This window comes from Oryx dammah, unplaced genomic scaffold (assembly GCF_014754425.2).
Source record: "Oryx dammah isolate SB20612 unplaced genomic scaffold, SCBI_Odam_1.1 HiC_scaffold_19, whole genome shotgun sequence".
In the NCBI taxonomy this organism is placed as follows: Eukaryota; Metazoa; Chordata; class Mammalia; order Artiodactyla; family Bovidae; genus Oryx; species Oryx dammah.
In genome coordinates, this window is record NW_024070203.1 from 37018247 (window position 1) to 37041982 (window position 23736).

At 38.4% G+C, this 23736-nt stretch overlaps 1 protein-coding gene across 2 annotated transcripts in view; it reads right to left on the reverse strand.

Moving 5' to 3' along the window:
* The window catches only part of TOX (thymocyte selection associated high mobility group box), a 305616-nt gene that overhangs the window by 52891 nt on the left and 228989 nt on the right, over positions 1 to 23736 (reverse strand). For both annotated transcript variants that reach the window (XM_040261269.1, XM_040261270.1), the window contains one exon: positions 4955 to 5236. In XM_040261269.1, coding sequence (XP_040117203.1) covers positions 4955 to 5236 — 282 coding nt within the window. The remainder of the gene's footprint in view (positions 1 to 4954; positions 5237 to 23736) is intronic.

The window sequence follows — 23736 nt, forward strand, 5'->3', positions numbered from 1 at the left end:
AACAATAGACAACAGACTCAGACCCCGAAAGGCTTCACAGTTTGGAATTAACAAATGCTTAAAGAACAAAAGAGATTAAATCCATGGATAAAGAGCAAGCAACTAAAAAAAAAAATCCAAACAGATTTGAGAAAGAACCAAATAAAACTAGAGACATAAAATAACTGAAATTAAAACCCCAATATATGAGCATTAATTTCAGATTTGATACAGCTTAAAGCTGAATTATGAACTGGGAAATTGATATAAGTAAATTAATCAGAATACAATGGAGTAAGACATCTTCAAAAGATAATGGAGAATCACCATCAATCTAAAATTATTTTTCCTAGTTAAAGAACTTTTTAAGGTAATCTTATTCCCAATAGATCATCATGAGAGAAAATTTCAAAGACATAGGGAAAATGCTGTCAGATGAAAAAAAAATTTTTACATGTGAATAAATCTATAGAAAAAAGACTGTAAAAACAACAAAAATAGCATTTTATGAAGTTCATAAAATTACATTTAATTTAAAGATAATTTATAATTTAAATTATAATCAAGATAAACAATAGCAATAACTGCTCCAGTATAAATTGAAAGAAGGGTATTTAGAGTTAAAGTAATTTATGAAGGGTAAAGATATTGATCAATGTTAGACTTTCATGCATTTTTATGTCAATTTTAGACTTTCATGCATTTTTAAGAGTAGTTACTAAATAAAGAGAAAGATTATAAAATTTACTTTCCAATCTTAAAATAGGAAATATTGAAATGAGAAAAGTAAGATCAATCTTAAGGAAGGTAAGAAAGAGAAAAAGAAACATAGACATATGTGAGACAAATAGAAAGCAACGTATTTAAATGGAGAAATTGACCCAAGTATTTTAGCATTTATTCAATATGTAAATATATGTAAATGAGGTCAGTGTCATTTTTTTTGACATGATACAGGCATGGTTTTATATATAGAAATAAACATAATAGTCAAGAAACATAATTAAAACCAAAAAAATTACATTGCTTTTGTCATTAAAAGTCAGTTTCACTTGAAAGTAAAAACTTAACTATATACCACTGACAAGAAACACATACAATCCTTTCAGCAGAGAAGCTGAAAGTAAAAGGATGGAAAAATATATATTGTGATTCTTAGCCCGTAATTCCCTTAAAGGGAAAACTGCGCTAAAAATACTGCTGAAATGCCAGATACTTTAAGTGTCTTAAAGTGTCTGTTGTGTTACATATACTGGATTACAGGCTTAGAACCATAAGCTACCCAAGTTTATATTTTTCTGATGTTTGACTGTATGTCTAGTTTATGACTTCAGGCTGTCAACACAGCTCCATAGCAATCAGGGCCATAGGGAGTGTTTATAAGGTGATAATTTATTTTACTGATGTATTTACAATATTTCTGTCTGTCAAAACAAAGTTATTTCATTTACTTGTTCAATTAGATAAACTGGAATTAATATGCAATCGCTTAAGAGAGCACAACGTGTTAAGAGGGAAGGTTAAATGCTTCTTTTTCAGGTGTGAGACTAAATATTCTTTTTTAGTTCTCTTATTAGAAATTATTTAAGTGATCCTTTTGACTAAACAGTACTTCACATTTAACGGGAGCTGTAGCAGTACAACATTCCTCATAAACCCTTCTCATACATAAAGGAAAATTCTGATTTAATTGGCAGTGATGAAGAAAGCTTGAACACTTTCATCGGAGGAATTTTTAAAATCATTTAATAAAAATAAGTTGAAAAATGGCCAGGGGAATTCTGAACTGGAGAGAAGGTGAAGGACAGTGTGTATAGCTGGAATGGGAAAATAGCTTTTGAGATGGAAAATGCACTTAAACTAGGCATGAACTTGAGAGTATTTGTGTAGATAAAAAGTTACCTTAATGAAGGCATTGTTGAGAAACCCACCTTCACATCATAGCTTATTCAAGAATATACCACTATAGAATATTCCACTACACAACGTTCACATGATCATTAGTAATGAGCTATAAATTACTCTGAGATGTGGAAGTTAAATGATTGGTTAGGATACTCACTGGCAAAGTTTCACACCTGCCTGGAAACTCATAACATACAAATTCATACCTTAGCAAAAGTATAGGATATGGACCTGATATGTCAATAGAAAATGGCAGAATCTATCAATATTAATTCTATGAACTTCTGATTTCTACTCAGTGTGCTACACATACAAATTTCCTGAAATGTAAACAATGAATACTGATAAAGATCTAATCCAGATGCACAAATTGATCCTTCCTATGAGTAGAAAATTAATTTTTTCCCCTTGCAATGTAGTACACATCACCTACACTAAGACATTTAACGTGAATCATCATCCATGCATAATCCGACACCTAAATCACTGGCCACAAACAGATTCTTGGCGTTCACATGTAGATCCTGGGGCTCACTGGCTGGAGATACCATTAGCAGAACACACATTTTCTTAAAAATTCATTTTGCCCCTGAAGTGATCAGCCAAAAACCAGGCTTTCAGAAGCCCGATACATTATTCAAGTCCTATCAGTTAGCCGCCTTCTCTTTTTCTTTCCCTCATGAGAGGATGGCTCACTGACAGGGAGAGACCACGGGGTAGAGGGGATCAGCATGGGCGCTCATATCTAGCTGTGCAGCTGCTCTAAAACGTACCAGGCATTTGTTTTCATCAGGGATGGCAGACAGCAGTCATGGAAATGAATGTCATGAAAGAAATTTATACTCACACAAACCCAGAAACAGGAGGCCCAGCATGCCGTACAGGGTCGTCAAGAGGCAGAGATGGGAGAGGACAGGGAAAGGCCAGAGTCCTTATTGCGGTTTTGGGGGGAAGGAAGGGGCCGAGTCAGCTCAGGACAGGAAGGTCTGAACAGTTTTCCAAGGGCTCTGCTCTAGAGGTGTTCCCTAGTTGTCCATAGCTGGTCCTCTGGGGAGATGTGGCGGGAGTATTGGTATGGTGTGTAACAGTTTGATGAAGGAGATGGCTTCGGTGTGGCTCTGGTTGTGTTGGTATTTCTTATCAAAGATGTGCTCCAGGGGAGTCATTCACTATCTCTAGGAATTAGCTACCCTGGTGGTGCTTCGAGGATTAAGGCCCTAAATGTTAGAGCTTCAGGAATACTGAAAATAATAAAATGTCAACATAGCAGCCTTGTCTTTTAACATCAGGCTGAATAAATCTATGTGTCACTATTTGGATTGTTAAAAGATTAGTGTAGCTGCTGCTGCTGCTAAGTCACTTCAGTCGTGTCTGACTGTGCGATCCCATAGACAGCAGCCTACAAGGCTCCCCTGTCCCTGGGATCCTCCAGGCAAGAACACTGGAGTGGGCTGCCATTTCCTTCTCCAATGCATGAAAGTGAAGAGTGAAAGTGAAGTCGCTCAGTTGTGTCTGACTCTAAGCGACCCCATGGACTGCAGCCTACCAGGCTCCTCTGCCCATGGGATTTTCCAGGCAAGAGTACTGGAGTGGGTCGCCATTGCCTTCTCCAGTGTAGCTAGAAATTGTTAAGTTAACTGTATAGATCAGAATCCCATGGTATTGCCTTTTGTTTCCCCAAAACAAAATTCTCACAAAGTGAAAAGAAACAAAAGACTGACCCAAGTGGCAATTCATTAGTGACACTGAAACTTAGGAGGAATATGAAGCACGCATGTAGCTGCCAGTGCTTTTCACAGTAACCAGGGACAAGAGTCCTCGAGGGGTCAAGTTTGAAAGATACTTGACTGATGTGGTGCTTTAGTCAATTAAGTCATGTCTGACTCTTTTGAGACCCCACAGACTGTAGCCCACCAGTCTCCTCTGTCCATGGGATTTTCCAGGCAATGATTCTGGAGTTGGTTGCCATTTCCTTTTTCAAGGGATTGTCCCAACCCAGGGATTGAACCCTCTTCTCCTGAATTGCAGGTGGATTCTCTACTACTGTGCTACCAGGGAAGCCTGTCTGACTGATAACCAAGGTAATAAAAAGATGATTTTGGTCTTCTTGACTGAGGGTATACTTGGTTATGAAGCAATCATTTGACAAGGGTGCCTTGAATCCTTTAAAGAGCTAACTACTTTTGTAGCTAATTTTCCAAAAATAAGGACAACAAAGACCCATCTTTATACAGATAACTTAAGGTGATGCAGACAGACAATCACAATGGCCTGGGGTTAACAAAAGATAAGTAAAGAAGCACCCAGGCTCCTTTCTCTGGAAGGGCATCACCTAGTACTTCTGACCCTTCTTTTCTTCATTCTAAATATGACATGTTTGGATCAGATGATCTCAGAGATTTCTCTAACCATCACACACACAGAGACCCATTATTATATCCCTGGGATATTGCCTTTTTAAAGTAAAGTAGTTAAATTGAAAGATAGTTTTGAATGAGCAGAGAAATAAGCCTGACTTTGGATATTGAGTCCTAGATGTTTATTTATTCTCCCTTACTCACTAGCAGACCCTGTACTGTGTGGGTGCAACCTACTCCTATGTTTAGTACATTTGCATTTAAAGGATTTGCTGCTGCTGCTGCTGCTAAGTCGCTTCAGTGGTGTCTGACTCTGTGGGACCCCATAGACGGCAGCCCACCAGGCTCCCTGGGATTCGCCAGGCAAGAACACTGGAGTGGGTTGCCATTTCCTTCTCCAATGCATGAAAGTGAAAAGTGAAAGTGAAGTCACTCAGTCGTGTCCGACTCTTTGCAATCCCATGGAATGCAGCCCACCAGGCTCCTCCGTCCATGGACTTTTCCAGGCAAGAGTACCGGAGTGGTTGTCATTGCCTTCTCCGAAAGGATTTGTTTGGAACTTTAAAATGTATTTGGACAAGCAGGTGATTTAACTCATTGAGTCCCCCACAATGCTTCCCATTTGGATGATATTACCTCCATCCACCTGAAGTCAGGGAAAGTGCTAATGAACAGTATTTTTTTAGGCAGCAAGCATTTCTTATAAGTCCTACCTTAGAGGCATCGTCACCTTCGTCTTCGTGCACTGAGCTGGATGGTGAAGGAGTCGCAGACTTGCTTCCAGGTGGAGATGGTGAGTTGTGGGGGATGCTGCCCCCTCCCACGTTAAGTCCGAGCTGAGCGCTGAGCTGTGACTGGTTGATGGTGGTGAGCTGGCCATGCGGCATCATTCCCGGCTGTTGCCTGAGGTCTGCAGGCTGAGCCCTTGGTCTCATGGCTGCCATCTGAGGATGGGAGCTATAGTGCGTCCCTTCTGGGTTCCGTATATCTTGCATCTACAAAAAATGGACAGGAATAATTTTTAACAAAACTTGTTTCTGGAAAAAAAAAAATCCCTAGGCCTTAAAACTCCATTTTTTAAGTTTAAAACTCCTGGTTAACTATACACATTTCCACCCTTCTCCTAGAGAAGGATAATCGTAACTGTATGTATCACCCTAAAGATAGTAAAATACAGAATGTTGGAAATCCATTGACATTACATTTCATTACTCAAGACCTGGTTAATTATATTTACAGTCCTTCTTTACACTGCAGTGAAATGCAAACATATATCATTAACAGATACTGATAGTGTAAGTTTCAAAATACTGATGTTTATTAGTGTGTCAATATTATATAATTATTAGTGATTACAGCATTCACTGGTGCCTCAGAATGTAAAGAATCCGCCTGTGATGCAGGAGACACAGGTTCAATCCCTGGGTCAGGAAGATCTGGAGAAGGGAATGGCTACCCACTCTAGTACTCTTGTCTGGGAAATCCCACAGACAGTGGAGCCTGGCGGGCTACAGTCCATGGGGTCTCAAAGAGTCAGAAACGACTGAGCAATTAACATTACACTACTACTACAGCATTCACAGTAATTCATGAAAATCCATTTCTTTGATTCTCATCAATTAAAAAAGGTTTTGAAAGTTAAGCATACTATGGTTCTCAGCTTAATTCTATATAGGCTAGTATTGGCCACATGATCTATGAACTTCCGACTTAGAACACTTACAGGCTGGTATTAACCAATTGATTAATTGACTATTGAAATGATTTGACTACCTAGTCAGATTCGAGAGTAAAGCTCTAAAGTTGCAAGGTCACGATATTAATCCATTATGCTATCTGGGTCACTGCTTTTTAGCCTTAATGAGACTCACTCTTATAATTCAAGCAGTGAATTTTGTCTCTGCAAGGATTAGAATTAAAAGCATTGGAGGATGAAGCTCTTAACGCATCTAGAGGTCAAAAGTGTTGTATAAGAGCAGTGTGGTGAATTTCACTTAATATTTCTGTGGCATTTTCAAACTTAAAATAATGGGACTATTTTGTGGGGCTTACAGAAGCAGCTCAGTTTTGTTCTTGCTGAAGGGTACTGGGGAGTTCATGCAGGTAGAAGATTTATAAAGCAACAGAAAGAAAAAAGAAATGGAAAAAAGAAGGGCAGTTATTTTTTAACATGAAGAGATATACGTTAAATTTACATTTGGGAATGGAAAAAGTAAAATAAAAGTTACCTTTCTCTATTTCATTAAGAAAAAAACCCCATACAATGTCAGAATGCCTAGTAATTACCCATCTGCAAATGTTACCATGACATGGAAATAATGAAAAGGGTAATAGGTAACTTAGTCATGGGATTTTTTTCTTTTGGTAATAAAATCATTTTCTACCAATGCTCTCTAGGCATCTTACCAACCCAGTTAGAACTGTCTGAAACAGGAGTTGTGACTGAAGAGGTGTCTGCCTCTGTTCTCTGTATTAGGTTCGCTGTCTCCAACGTAAGTCATCATATTAGTCAATACTCCCCACTTCTGACCTTTCCAACTCTTGCTACTGCTTCATCTTCAGACTCAGTTCTAGGTATCCTAGACTTTGGCTCTCCTAGGAGATGGGTTAGGCTGACTCTATGCTTTTATAGGCATTGCTTTCCTGGTTCAAATCAACCTTTTCCCCCATAATTTAAACCATGTCCCTCTAACCTTCCAAAAGCAGCTCACAGTTCTCCTTTCTATGAAAACCCTCATTAAGCAGTTATTACTATTCAGTGATATACGTTAGCTCTGCAGAGGCCCCAGTGACATGCTCTCAGTGAAGAGACTGAGGGGTTTTGAATATCTGTTGAATAACTAAATAAATGAATAAAACCTAGAGATCTTAAAAAACAATTTACCCAAATCACAGAGTTGGAGTTAAAACCTACATCTCTCACTTCCAGTCTTTGATACTTCCTACTGTATTAAGCAGCTGATCCAATATTTTATGTATCCTAAAGGGATAGTTATAGTTAATTAAAGATAATCAAACACACCTGTCCAAACTGTCTACCCAAATCCATGGTTTTTATTGAGTCCATTCATGTTGCCTCCACTCATGTTTACTAAAATAGTGTTTGTCCCTGTGTAACTGTTCATATAACTTCTATAATCTGATCAATACTAGCATTCACGGTTATCCTCAAGTTGTGCCACTGAGTCTCTTTTCAGGCCCGTATTCTAAGGTCCTGAGGTCATATTGTGCTTTTTTTTAGACTTTTAGCATGTGGAACTGGTGTTTCATTGTGGGCAATGACTAACGGGAGCCCACTAAGGGTACTGTTCTATACATAGGGCAGCTCCCTCTCCCAACCCTACACCAAACAAAGCAGTTGCATGCATATTCAAACATATCTGTTTTGTAGAGTCCTGTAAATTAAAAATGTTTACTAACAGAATCATACTTTAAATTATTTTCCCCAAAGTATGTAACTAATTGATATGTTATTTCTGTGTCACAGAAATCCCAAGTTCCAAGCTTGAACAGTGTGCAACTTATCTGGAGCTCACTTCTCACTCTTTCAGCAACATTGTGGTTTTCACATGACATGGCGGAAAGTGATCTCTAAATTACCTACACACAGAGTTTCCAGATTTATGCCTATAAATTCCACCTATTAGCACCTATCTTTTTCACCATTTTGTAATATTTTCTTAGAATTATTATTCTCCCATGCTAATTAGTGTGGTGAGTAGATCTCTGAGTATTAAAGCTGTATTTCCACCTTTGTAATTTTAGTAGGAGGTGGGCATGGTGAAAGGGAGTAAGGAATCAGTCTGGGTAGGGACCATGAAGCACTCAACAGGATACCACTTTTTCAACAGACTTATCATTAGTTTAAAATATCATGTAACCAATGGTGTTATGCCAGGCAGACAGCAGCTTTAACACTGAATCAAAGACCACTTCTCCCGTGTAGAGGGTGGCAAGTACAAATTAGAGAGCACATTCATCTCTTAAGCCCTCAGATACACTTAGAAATAGATCTTAACACCCTTGGTGACATTTCTGAATTAGGAGGAGTTTTTTCATTCCACTCTGCTTTCATAGGAGTCAGTTCAGTGTTCATCACTGCCTAATGTATAACACGGGGCAAATTAAACTGGAGGGAGCTTGATTACTGAAAACTAAAAATAATTAGTCAGCTCATGAAGGTAAGCAAATGTTTTGATTACTGGTTTCCTTCTAGAAAGATAGTGACTGACTACAGATCTTAATGTGAAATATGAAACATCAACTTGAAAAATATTATTTCCTGTTACTCTCCAGTATTTTCCACGTATTGCGAATAATTCACTTAAGTCATGCTTAATCTCAACTGCTATTCTGACTCCTCTTGGCTCTGCCATTGACTTCTATTCTTCTTACAACTTTCCACCCCTAAATGATTCCCTAACATTCTGAGTCACATTTCTTCCATTCAGCTAAGATGCATCACGATTTTGTTAGTGGGGAATTTCTAAATGAAAATGTATAATTCTGGCCCCAATTCTGGGTCTGACTCTGCTACATGTCACTACTTGGACATCATTACTGCTGGAAAACTGAACAAAGTTTTCTTTTCAAAATTATTTTGTACTCTGTGTCCAGTTTCTCTTGATGACACCTTCATCCTCTTCATCACCTCTACTCAAAATGTTCTAGTAATTTTTGGTTCATTCCTTTTCTATCAAACTCTGGTGGGTTCTACTCAGTCGGCTCCGAAATACTCCTCCCATCTGACCTTCTCTCACCCCACCCCGTTCATGTATTTCAGGCTTTCCCTACCTCTTCACTTGCAACAGCTACTTAACGTTTAATGAAAAGAACATCTTCACATCCACCCCAAAGAGTGCTGTAAAATTAATCTTCATGAGTCAGACTCAAACACTTCTCAGTGATATCTGCCTCCCAAATGGAATCCAAACTCTTCGGCATGCTATTCAAGATTCCAGATAAACTTTATTCGGCATGCTATTCAAGATTCCAGATAAACTTTATTCCTTATGTGTCCGTCAAACACCTAATTATTCAACTAAACCCAACTAACTGCTTTTCTTTGCCTCTCTCTCTCTCCCTTGAACATGTGCCTTGTCTATGCCGCTCTTTCAGCATTCACTTTCTGAGCAGTTGCTGTTTGAAAAACAGTTTAAAAATACTTTGCTCAGTGATTTTCAGTTTGCACAGAACTTTCTCACCTGTTGGGCCTTATAATTCCCCTTTGAGGCAGAAATGTCTGTTTACACAAGTTTACTGAGGATGGTGGAGCTTAAATGGTCTCAGATCTCTCTACCAACAAAGATTAGAGTAGAAGTACGCTTATTTTACATGTTTGTGTTCTTGTCACAATTCCACGATGCCATTATCATATTCACGTATCCAAACACTGAATAAATTTTAAAGTTCAAAAGTCAGCTCATCTACAAAGCTTTAAGAACCTCCTTATTCTGAACTGCTAAAGCAATCAGCTTGTACTTTCTTTGTGGGCACTACTTTTAAATTTCTTAAGTGTGTATGTATTTCTACAAGGTAATCTTGATTTGTACATGACAAGACTGTGAAGAAGGTTGAGCACCGAAGAATTGATGCTTTTGAACTGTGGTGCTGGAGAAGACTCTTGAGAGTCCCTTGGACTGCAAGGAGAGCCAACCAATCCATTCTGAAGGAGATAAGCCCTGGGTATTCTTTGGAAGGAATGATGCTAAAGCTGAAACTCAGTACTTTGGCCACCTCATGCGAAGAGTTGACTCATTGGAAAAGACTCTGGTGCTGTGAGGGATTGGGGGCAGGAGGAGAAGGGGACGACAGAGGATTAGATGGCTGAATGGCACGTGAGTCTGAGTGAACTCTGGGAGTTGGTGATGGACAGGGAGGCCTGGTGTGCTGTGATTCATGGGGTCGCAAAGAGTCAGACACGACTGAACGACTGAAATGAACTGAACTGAAAGCATTTTTCAGTCCTTCCTGAGATCTCTTAGTTAAATTAGGCATTTCAAGTATTCTAAAAACACTTGCCTAGTCAGTGTATAAATGAAGAAATGAACACTACAAGTACAAACTGACTTTAGCCAGTATGATGATCTTTATTTTTTCCTGTGAACTTCATCTAGCTTTAGTCCCAAGATGAAAAGAAAATATGAATAATGTCTGTTTCCATTTGTGGCAGAAATCTCAAGCTGTACCCTCTGATCCTCATTTACTTTGGTCCAGAGGGACAAGCCTCTGGTATTTAGCTTGTTGAGCCAAAAAGCTGGCTGACAGAGGACACTGTCTCCTTTATTTGCAGCTTTATGGTCATGTGACCATGTTTTGGCTACTGAAATATAAATGAAAGTGTTGGGTGGTCCTTCCAAGAAATCTCCTTGAAGGAAGGGCTCACTTTCCTTTGTTCTTTTTCTGCTGGAAATAATGTGGGTGTGATAATTAGAGCTCAGGAAAATGTCTTGGACCAAGAGGCGGCACCATAACGATTTTGGACTCATGGAAAGAAGCCTGAGTGTCTGACTATCATGAAGACACCAGACCACGGACGGTCTACTTACCACGGGAGTATGTCATGTGGAAGGGAAGTAAAGGTCAGTCTTTTTCAGTCCTCTTGAGTTTTCTGTTGTACATAGCAAAACTAATCTTGCCTGATACACCCTGCTAGATTATAAACTCAAAAATGCAGGGATAGAAATCTACTTCATTTACCAGTGTAGCCCTCATATCTAGCACAGACCTTGACACATAGCAGATACTCAGCACGTATATCTTGAATTCCATCAAATAGATGCTCGGGTATATTTAGGACTGATGGCTTGGGCTTTACATAAATAATATTAAAAATCCCTGATCTTTTGGGAACTTCATTTGCTAAATTCCTAGGACTCAAATGTCTCAAGGTGCTTTCTAACTTGTGTGTTCATTTCTCATTTTGTTTATTTCAAGCCCAGTGAACTTTGTTTTTTTTCTTGACTAAAAGTCCTGCATGTCATTGGCATTTTAGTCTTGAATGGCTCTTAATAGTTATCCCCCCTTGGGGAAACCTGATCCATTGAACATAGATGATAGATTTCACTTTTTCGAAAACTGGAACTGTTTCCTTAAATTTTAAAGATTTTTTTTGTTGAGGATTAATATTGTTCTTTAATTATAGAAGCTAAAAAATGTCAATTAAAGTAATGGAGGAGGATTATGATGATGAAGAGATTTTCATTGAGTTCCTTCAAAAGCTTTTTCCAATTAATGGAAAGCAAAGGCTCAGTTGAAATCAATTAGGAAACCAAAGCAGATACCATGTGTTCTCCCCTCCTGACCTGCCTATTACATCCATGGCTTGATGCTAATATAACGTTCTTTTCTCCCCTGGCCCACACCTACAGTGTAAGAGCGCCAGGCTGAGGAACAGATGGAGAGGGACTCTGTGGGCCCACTCTGATACAGATTTAAACACGTTTGCAGGTTATTTTCCTTGGGTTCTCTTTGAAAAGGAAAAGAAAAAAATACCCAGGTTGTTCAGCTCAGATTATTGGCTTAAAAAATGAGTAACATTTTGTGTATAACTAATAAAAAAAATCCTTAAAACATTAGTTGTATTAGTAACTAAAGGGTGTTAAAATTGCACACTTGAATGGCATCAGAACAAATGAAGGCCCGAGTTTCAGTATTTAAAATTGTGTGTTTCCCAATCCTTCAGAGTCTGTTTTCTTCTTTCAAATATCAGCATCCTTCACAGTCCAACGTGCGAGTCTTGAAAGCCATCATTATCGCTGCCTCCAGCAGACAATCCGTATCAAAACAGTTGTACACATAAAGCTCAAACGACGTCTTGGCTCTCTCTGCTCTGATCCAGCTGTTTGAGTGAACAGCAGTTGGTGAACAGAGCCTGGAACATGGGGAGCCCCGAGGCCTTATTTGCTAATGTGGCTTCACCAGCTGCTGCTTTCTGTGGGCTTTGCAGGCGAGGCCTGGAAGTTTGCCAGTTGCAGTAGGAACAAGAGAACGTGAGGAATCTCTGAAGCCCTTCCGTTTACCCCTGTCTGTCAGCATTTGACACCCTTTGCTGTGGAGTGTTTTTCCCAGCGCCATGAGGAGACCCCGCTGGCTTAGGCTGTGACAAGTGCTTACTCTCGGTCCCTTTAATACATACTATCAAACATACACCATCCTCAGCATCCAAAGAAAAGCTTCTGAGCCTTGCTCTTGGTACTCCATCCAGCCCTGCATGATTAATCAGGCCAGGAATGCTAAGCGTTTCCATTTTTCTTAGGAATAATGCACTCTAAGAGGCTATGAGAAGAATGTAAATGTTGATATTATTTAAGTCTCCAATTTGATTACATATTTTTGCCAGGAATTCAATTAATATGTAAATGTATACACCCGAACAAATGCATGGGTAAATTTAATAATCAAATTTATTATTTTCCTTAATGCATTTCCAAGAGAGAGCTAAATTATTTGTTGTCCAAACAAATTAAATCATTTCTATGTGATCTCCTTGTGTGATCTACTTATTAGTTAAAAACATGTATTTTAAATAAGCTTTAACATTTTTGACTATTAGATTTCTGACTCTGAAGACCAATATTTAACATCAGAAGAGCGGAAATCTAGGAAATACATATGTATAGCACATGCTAAATTTTTTTAAATGAGGAAAAATGCAGTTTGAAAAAAAGATTGAGGATTTTTATGAAAATGTTATTTTTATCCTCAATCTTTGACCAGAATAACTTGATTTCAACTTTAATGTTCCAAAAAACCCTGTTTTTTAATTTAACATTTGGAGTCTACTTGTCTTTCCATAGACAATACGGATGCATAGATTCAGGCTTCTTGACAATGCACTAGAATGGAAATCTGTAGTTAGGATGGTACATGCTAAGTCACTTAGTCGCGTCTGACTATTTGTGACCCTATGGACTATAGCCCGCCAGACTCCTCTCTCCTTGGGATTCTTTAGGCAAGAATACTGGAGTAGGTTGCCATGCCCTCCTCCAGGGGATCTTCCCAATCCAGAGATTGAACACGCATCTCTGTGTCTCCTGCATTGGCAAGTGTGTTCTTTATCACTAGCGCCATCTAGGGAGGCCCTCAACCGTCTGAGCCACTAGGGATGTTTCCATTAGTTAGGATAGTCATCAGAAAACTAATTATCACAAGAAAGCAAAAACTCTAAAGCATAATTCATTAGACATTTGCCAAAAGGATAGACATAGCACTCTCCAGGACTACCATCCTCGAGGAAGATGAGAACCACCTCGGAAACCTAGTGCTCATGTCTACAGGCACTACCACCACAGCAGACCATCCACCTCCTTCAGACGGGGTCTCTCCCTCAGGTTAGCCTCTCCCATGAATCGGGACCCTCATTACACAAGGGACTTGATATGATAGAGGAAAACATCATCAAAAGTTTTTAAACATCATGGCTAAAATTTACGCTGGCTAAAGAGCAGATCATGGCATCTGGTCCCATCACTCCATGGGAAATAGATGGGGAAACAGTGGAAACAGTGTCAGACTTTATTTTTGGGCTCCAAAATTACTGCAGATGGTGATTGCAGCTATGAAATTAAAAGACACTTACTCCTTGTAAGAAAAGTTATGACCAACCTAGATAGCATATTCAAAAGCAGAGACATTACTTTGCCAACAAAGGTTCATCTAGTCAAGGCTATGGCTTTTCCAGTGGTCATGTATGGATGTGAGAGTTGGACTGTGAAGAAGGCTGAGCATCGAAGAATTGATGCTTTTGAAATGTGGTGTTGGAGAAGACTCTTGAGAGTCCCTTGGACTGCAAGGAGATCCAACCAGCCCATTCTAAATGAGATCAGTCTTGGGTGTTCTTTGGAAGGACTGATGCTGAAGCTGAAACTCCAGTACTTTGGCCACCTCATGCGAAGAGTGACTTATTGGAAAAGACTCTGATGCTGGGAGGGATTGGGGGCAGGAGAAGAAGGGGACGATAGTGGATGAGATGGCTGGATGGCATCAACGACTTGATGGACGTGAGTTTTAGTGAACTCCGGGAGTTGGTGATGGACAGGGAGGCCTGGCGAGCTGCAATTCATGGGGTCACAAAGAGCTGGACATGACTGAGCGAACGAACTGAACTGAAAGAGCGCTTAAAAGTTTTAATTAAAAAAATTTAACTTAATTTTTTGTATGTTCTTCCAGGGATGAACCAAAGATGAAATGTCAAAGACAGAAAGCCACAGAAGGAGGTGGGACCCTCAACCTCTAAATGTCCTCAGTGTCCTTGCCAAGTACTGACTCTCCTCGACAGAACTCAACTTCTACATCCCCTAGGTGCAGAAAGAAACACCTAAGTTGCCCTGGTATATGCATCTGGATTCATTATTATAAACTGGAAAAGCAATTCTATACCATTTTATTTGATTTCTTTCTCTTCCTTTTCCCAGATGGGAGGGAGTATGTTATGGTGGAAGGAACCCTGCTCATGACATCATCAGACTAGCTCTGATTCTGATGAGTTAGCCTGCTTTTAATTTACTTGGCCCTCATTGTCCACCTCTGCAAAATAGGTGGATAACAATTTTTCAACAACAGTTATTGATTGAGTGCTTCCTTTGTGGCAGGCACTGCTCCAGGTACCAGGTAAACAACAGTGAGAAGCACACAGAAATCCCTCCCTATAAGCTCTAACTAATGCAGGAAATGGGCAATGTGATAAAAAGTGTGAGGTGTAGTTTGTTTGATAGAGGTTAAGTTTTAAAGAGACCAATATGAGAGAAATGTACTGACCTTAAGTATTTCTTTCAAAGTGCAATTGTGAGGATTAACTAAAATAAAAACCATGAAGACATTTTGCCAAATGTAAACTTATTCTGTGGTTGAGGCTCCCATGCATTCCTTTTTGTGGAAGAGGCTGCTATTTATCTTTTGGTATCAACCTTGAGTTGCTTTCCCTGACTAGTTCTAGTTCATGGTGAACCACTAACATGGTTGTGACCAAGCATTCTGGCAGCCCAAAGCTGGCATCTGTAGACACTTTCTCTGAGATAAGCTGGGCAGCTCATGTCACACAACACAGGGGTTTGCTGTGAGAAAGTAAATAGTCCCTGATCAGTGCTAATAGGCTAACTAGGAGATACAAAGTCCAAAAAAATTTTAATGCATAAAAATATGTTGCAGTTCATTCTTTCCCATCAACTCTGCATATAATCTCTCCTTTGGATCACAGTGATGTCTGGGAGCTTGTGGGGCAGACTGATACTTTCTAACTGCACAGTTGGAAAGATGTTTTTTCTTCTACTCAGATTGAGGCACTGCATTTTTCATTGTTTCATGTCAACACTCTCTGTCGCTTGCTGTTATGGTTACACCATCAACATTTCAGTATTACTAAGCTTGACACTATGCTTCAGGGGAGCCTTGAATAGGTTCCTCTGCCCAGCACAAGTAAAGCAGACACACAGATGTGCAATAGATGAGCTTGGCTCTTAGGTGAGAAGGACAGCTCTCATAATTCTAATTAAAGGCAGGACACGAAGGCTCACAGACTGAAATTTCTGCCTTATCTAAAAGGGTTTGGGGGACCCTCTGGTTCTCCAAACGGCTGAATAAGCAGTTCCTACACACTTGTCCACCTCTGGTGCTAGGAGTCTGTGAGTCTGCTTAGGGTCCACCTGTGATTAGTCAGTGAAGTCCTGTATTTGTACAGATCCTGTCTTTCATATCTGTACTACAAAGTGTAGGCAGTGCTTTGTTCACAGGGCTATAATCTTATATTAACGTGTATTCAAACATGCTAATGTCTGTTCACATTTCCTCTGCTTTGATGTTTTCAGAGAAGGGACTGAATAATGTGCCTTATTTTCAGAACTCTTTCAAAGGATTGTGTGCATTGAAACAAAAAGAATGGATTGGAAGAATAGGTGATAAGAAAATTGGGAAATGTTACAAGACATGCCCTGTGGGAGTTGTGGTTTTTCTATGAGAACTTGCTCCGTGTATTTATAGCATCACAAGTCCGCTGAAATGGTTTTTTTTATACTATACTCAGACCTGAAAATTTAACTGAATTTCATACTTTCCACTGGAATATTAATGGGGCACTAGTAAAAGTGGAGATGTCAAGTGGAATATTGACTTCTTAATATCAGTTCAGAAAAGTGATATTTGAGTTCATTTAGAGGCTGTTAAATCATTAAATACACATGACATGCCCTTAAAAGTACATCTCAAGAGGCAAAATTAAAACCTGTATTCTGCTTGGCCCAGATAGTTTCCCTATACAGAATATCTGTATGCTCCCAACTTATTGGGGACTTGAAAAAAGTGCATTTTAAAATTAGTATGTTATTATGGAAATCTTCCAATAATCCTTTTAATAATATATTCTAAAACATTAAAATAGCATGAAACCAAGATAGGAGAGGCTGGAAATCCTTTCCTATTGAGTATAATATTAATGACTTGGTAAAATCAGTCTAGGAAAATTACAATGTCTTTCAGTTTCTTAAAAGTGTCTGACTTGGTAAGTGACCTTAAGCTCCTTTAAAACAATTAAAAGATTCAAATATTTGTCCGCCAAAATTTTATAGCATGTTAGATAATGGGATGAATGTAGTTATATACAGTCTCTATATTTCTGGGTATACCTAATTTAGTTAATATTAACATTACTCTCTCATTTATGCTTTTATACACTTTGAGTCACGTAAGGTCAAGGTCTCTAATCATAAAACTACTGACTGCTATTCATGCTAATATAAAAACCCTTTCTTTAAAACAACTGCCAATAAATTTCATTATAAAAAAGTTATTAAAAGGGTTAAAAACCTATTTAATGTCAAAGAATTTGCATGACTCAAACTTCTAATAAAGAGAGAGAATAGGCTTTCTTTCTGAATTATTTAAATCTTTACTGACTGTGCACTGAACCATGAAATTAGAAAAGTGTTATTAGAAGTATTCTCTGGTTTTTATAAAAGTTGGGGCCCAGAATGTATCAAGCTATAGTCTTTAACTAGACTAGTTAAAGCAGTAGGTTTTTAATCCTAAATACATGGCTTCTACTGATAGAAAGGTCATAATTAAAACTCTATCCTGTAGCTTGGTGATAATAAAATTATTATTACAGAAGCACACATGTTCATTTAAAATATATGAGCTACATATTCTGATTTTAATTTGGACAAATATCTTCAAGTTTTTCGATCTTTCAATGTCCGCTAACATAGACTCACTTAACCAATAATTAGGTTTTAATAGTGGCTAATTTTAAAGCACTAAAGTTAAGAATTTGAATTATTATCATTTACAGGTTTAACATCTACCAAATATATGGTGAAATTAGACTAATTATGGTTAAAAGAGTTAAAAAAAAATCACAATTCTGTATGATTATAACCCTGTGTGATGATGGCATAAAATTTTTGACATATCCATTATAAAAAATAGCAAACACACCTTTCACAGTTTAAATTTATTTCTCTGAAAAATTAACTTAGTATAACTGATTTGAACAAGAAGGCTATACCTAACAAGAGGACATCCCAAGTGGTGTAATAGTAAAGAATCTGCCGGCTAATGTGGAAGATATAAGAGATGTAAGAGACGCAGATTTGATCTCTTGGTTGGGAAGATCCCCTGGAGAAGTAAAGGGCAACCCACTCCAAAATTCCATGGACAGAGGAAAGTGGAGGGCTACAGTCCATGGGGTCACAAAGAGTTAAACACAACTGAGCTCGCACACATGCACGCATACCCAACAAGTGGGCAACTGTCTACCCATCAGTCTTTCCAACTGCTCAGTGCCAGCCTTTGGTAGCTGTGGTCTTAGGTTCTCTTATTAATAATATCTGATACTTGTTGGTACTACCTTATATACCAAGCACAGTGCTAAGAAGTTGATAAGCACAGCTCTATTTAACCCTCACAAATAACCAGGCGAGACTGTCAGACCCCTGAAGGCCCAAAGAAGGGATTCTTCAGTTATACAGTGGGTGGAACTGCATAATTGGTCTCAGGCTGCCTAACAGCAAAGTCTGCAGGACCCTGTGTCTGATTTGATGTTTACAGGTGTCCTTTTAACATAAGATGGTTGAAAGAGCTTACTGGGGAAGATGCAGTTAGAACTGCGAATGACTGAATTTAATGTCCTGATTTCTTGGGTAGGAAATTCAGTTCAGCATTATTTTAAGTAAAATGAAAGCAAAAGGTGCTACCGTAAAAATATCAACTGGTTTTAATTTTTTTCTAATTTTTTGTCTCTAAAATGTTTTCTTTAATGATGATATGTTTACCCTTGTAATGAATAAAATCAAAAGGAGGAAACCTTTAGAAATATTTTACTTTTGTAAATAAAGAAAAAATGTTTTATTTTATTGAAAAAAAGAAACCCTATAAATTCAGTAACTGCTACCTGCTACAAGATTAGAATGTTCTGGTCCACAGGAATAAAGTATTGGAAAATGGAAAAAAAACAAAAAACAAAAAACAAAATATTTTCCTGCATACTTACTCTGAGCCAGGTACTAATCAGAGGCCCTCAGAGAAATAAAGATAGATATACTGTCCCTGATCTTGAAGAGCTCCCAGTGCAGGGAGATATGCTGTAACACAAGTCAGAGGGGATTAATTTCTGTAACTAAAAGCATACTACTACAAAACTGCAGGGGAAGGAGTGTGACTTCCAAGCAAAGAACTAATGGCTGACAGATGGTTCTGAAAAGCGCAAATAATGCTGCAACAGGCAATTTGCCTGCGTTGCACTGAGACTTCAGTGAGCAAAACTAAGAATTGAGAGTGCTTTTCAATATAAGAAGACATTTGGAAAATGGAAATGAGTAGAAATTACCTCTGGAGGCTATATTATTGACCCTAGACACACCAACAGATTGTTGGAGAGTCACTGTATCTACTGTATTTTCAGGAAAGTAATGATTTGTCTAAGATAATGTGAGATAAAACTGAACAAGAATAAAATAATTATGTGGCTTTTCCACTGAAGGATGATTTTTAAATCTTAAAAATGTAATGCACAATCAAGTCAAAATATTTTTGTAAAAACAAAGCACTCTAATGGTTTGATATCTGTTTGGGAATTAGCAATTTGATTTTCAAATGCTTTATCTTCTGAATCTTAGGATGCCAGAGACATTTTGTAGTTTCAAGGCTATGAATCAGAATACATTTTGAAGTATCAAGTTGTGCTAACCGAAAGAAGTCAATAAAACACATTAACATTTGATGTTACATAAGTTGAGAGACTGTTTTGTTGTTGTTCAGTTGGTAAGTTGTGTCTGACTCCTTATGAGCCCATGGACTATAGCACACCAGGCTCCTCTGTCTTATTCGTTTGCTCTAGCTGACCCCAAAATAGGGACCTAACATTGGAAAAATAACTTGGGATTTTTCACTGGGTTCTAAAAAGTATTTATGGGCACATGAACACCAGTCATTTTCATCTGGATCTTTATAACATTCATTTCATTAACTAAAAATGCTGCCACATAAATTATGCTTTCACAGAACAAGTTGATCAAAACCTTTCTTTATATTGCCCCACCTGTCAATCAGCACCATTCACTTGTGAGTGAAGTATATTACCCAGAAGGAAGAAAGAGGCAGAACACTTTGAATGAAGGTAAGTGTACAGATCTTGCTGTGGGTCTAGGCTGGGCTCATGGATAAGTGATATGAAAGCTAAAGATCTCTCAAGACAAAAACAGAAAGTACAGGAAGTATAAAACAGATTCTTTGTGGGGAAAGAGCACTGAGTGGACATCATCTGCTTAAAAAAAATAAATTTCCTTTCTCTTTAATAGCAAACGTTAGCTAAATGGATGTTTGATGGGTTTATGAGAGCTGGTATCAGGAACTCTGAACAGAGAAGAAGTGCTTTCTACACATTACATTCAATTTTTGATGAAGATAACTTTTCAACCTGATTAATCATTAAGTGGTCTTTTCCACCTGCTGTCCTGGAAGAAGTGGTGGATGGCTGGGACACTGGGGAGCTGCTGACTCTAAAGCACAGTAAAAGGGGACCCAATGTAAAAGTGGTCTGCAAAGGGTTCATCTATAGGAGGGTGACGAACACGTGTGTTGATGACAATGATTCTGACGTGGCCCCTGCCCTGACAGGGAGGCTATCTTAGAATAAGAATTCACTTACATTAGCAGCATCTCTGAATAGTCATGTCCCTAATCTGGGTAACATAATTTTGGTAAAAGGTCTAAAAATTCCCAGGAAAGGGGATGTCCCTATGAATGTAATTTTAGTTTAATTTAGTGTCTTGGCTTTTTGTTTAATTCTTATTAAAAACTGTTCTGGCTGCCCTTGCCCACTTTTCTCCCCCAGTTTAACAACTAATTCTAAATGAAATATAATCCACATTCTTTTTATCATGACTCTTAAAGAGTTTCAAGAGCATGGACCTTCCTCTCAATAATCACTTTGCAGTTCTGTGGCTTTGGAATGTGAACTAATATTTTGCTGATCTGTGGATACAACCTTCCCAGTGAATGCTTTTCTGATCCTTAAAGTGCTATGCGACAAAAAGAAAAGTAAAATACAGTATTAGTGAGCTGAAAAGTTTGCTTGAGAGGACTCACCTTAATAGAAATCTGCCAGGGGAACTTTCTTTTTAAAATTAGAAGTTATACTCACTTTATTGTTTTATTACTACCCCCCCTCTAAATTTTAGTAATAGCGTTGACATATTTTAACACTAAAAAAGAACTACTATCACCTTAGATAAAGCCTGAAAACCCATGTTTAGGCTAAACCCGTATGTTAACAGAACTATTCAAACAATAGGAATCCTTATTGTAAAAGAGTTTACTTGTATCTAGTACATACTGAGACTGCTATATGAGAAGGTATATAGGTATAAATGTCAGGATACTGACATTTCTTCAAGCATTGGTTCAAAAGGAAAGCCCAACAAGAACATAGTTGTGGACACTGGAAAGGATAAATTATTTTTAAATTTGCATAATTACTAAGCTGATAAACCCAAAACGTCTCAATGCTACCAGAATAAAACCAGGAGCATTCTTTGTTATGAAAATTTAATTGCAAAAAAGTAATTGATAAGGACAACTGCTGTTTTAGAATTTACGTTTGGAGGCATAAGCAACTTTTATGCTTTCTATGCTTAAGCAATGCCGTGGAGAATCTACACTTGAACAGTTCTCCAAAATTATAACCTGTACCCAGAATAAATGTTAATTGGCAAAATGGCCACTTAGAATAGTAGTCAAATCTTACTAATTGGTCAGTTATATATTGATACTTGCAATTCTGCTGTTCCCTTATTCCCAGATAATAAAATAATCCAAATATCAATGTCAAATCAAGTGGCTTTTAAAAGAATGTTAAATATGTGGTGCTGCTGCAAGGCAAGATAATTTTTGCAAGTTATGAAAAATGCACTTTGCTCCTGGGTAAAATGTAGTTTAATGATATGGAAATAAGCTCATGTTTCCTGTGTATTATATTTACAATTTTGTGTCTAAAACATATTTAATATCTCTAGCATAATTATATGACCACAAGATGACAATCCAATAAATGGGAAAAATCTCAACTACATTGATCAACCAAAGGGAAAGAGAAAAACTTACACCATTAAAGTTTAGAGCCTATTATAAGGGAACAAGAAAGAATATCTAGCCAGCAGTTTTTAAATTTAAAACCATCTGATCATTTCTCTGCATCTACATTCATAAAAGCTAATAGAAATTTCTAGTTGCAATTTATTTTCTGAATAAAAAAATGCTCTTGGAAAAGACAGAAGTCAGAACCCTTTAAAAGGTGCATTACATTTCATTTCCTCTTTCACAGGCCAGGGGTATTCTAGTTGAAGACTAGAAATATTTATATTTTCATGTTCTTTTTTTTTTTTTGGCTGTGCCACACAGCATGCAGGATCTTAGCTCCCCGACCAGGGATCAGATCCGTGCTGCCCTGCAGTAGAAGCATGGAGTCTTAACTACTGGACCACCAGGGAAGTCCCTTCATGTTCTTTTTTTTAATGAAACAGGCAGATAGCTTCTGGGGGTCTTATGTTCCTTGCCTTGTTCCTCCCCAAAATGTTCACTGGATGCTTTCTGTGTGTGGCATGCACTCAGGTGTGGCATGGATTGGGTGGGGTGGGGGGAAGAAAAAGGCGGCGGGTGGTCAAGATGCATAAAGCTCTACCCTATAGTCTCTTGAGGGAAGCCACCTCAGGGGCTCGCCTTGACAGGCCTACCACAGTACCTCCATCCTTCCTGTCCCACCACCGTCTACAGTTAGCTAGGGCAGGATGCTGAAAACTGTGACATGCACATGGATCCCCTGTGGATCTTTCTGAAATATGATTCTGACCCAGGGAGTTTTAAGAGGGGCCTGACTCAGAGTTCTTGATAAGGTCTCAGGTGGTGCCACTGTGGCTGGTACACAAAGCCACATTTGAGTGGCAGGGCTCTAACTGGTATGTTGGTAACAGACTCCCCTGACCAGACTCTGAATTCTTTTTACTTAAAAAAAAATTTTTTTAAGTATTTATTTTTAATTGGAGAACAACTGCTTCACAATATTGTGTTGGCTTCTGCCATATATCAACATGAGTCAGTCATAGGTATATGTATGTTCCCTCCTTCTTGAACCTCTCTCCCACCTTTCACCCCATCCCACCCCTCTAGGTTGTCACAGAGATCGGTGACAAAATCAGACTCTGAATTATGAGTGCAGGGTTCTTTGCCTGCCTTGTTTATTGCCCTTTCTCAGTGCAAGATTCGGGTCCCCTGAAGAACGGAGCTCAGGGAAAATCATGCAGCAGAAAACTGAATAGTAGAACCTGCTGGTAAAGCTCCCAGCTCTCCCAAGTTTTGTCTATCCTTTGTAGATCTCTTTGCTTATTTTCATGCTGGGAGTTTATGGTATAGATTGGCCAACTGACAATGGGGCACTCTGATCTGGCTTTTCTGTGGGTAGACTAATAACATTATTACTGGCAGGTCCTGGGCTGTTATCTAAAGCAGTGCTTAGAGGGAAATTTATATCACTAAATGCACATATTAGAAAAGAAGAAAGATGTAAAAATAAAAATTAGAGAGAAATAAATGAAATTGCCAACAGAAAAACAATAGGAAAAAAGCTAACAAAGCCAAAATCTGGTTCTTTCAGAAATCATTAAGATTTCATGCAAAGATGGGCTTAATAAAGGACAGAAATGGTAGGGACTTAACAGAAGCAGAAGATATTAAGAAGAGGTGGCAAGAATGCACAGAAGAACTGTACAAAAAAGATCTTCACAACCCAGATAATCACGATGGTTTGATCACTCACCTAGAGCCAGACATCCTGGAATGTGAAGTCAAGTGGGCCTTAGGAACTAGCTAGTGGGGTGATGGAATTCCAGTTGAGCTATTTCAAATCCTGAAAGATGATGCTTTGAAAGTGCTGCACTCAATATGCCAGCAAATTTGGAAAACTCAGCAGTGGCCACAGGACTGGAAAAGGTCAGTTTTCATTCCAATCCCA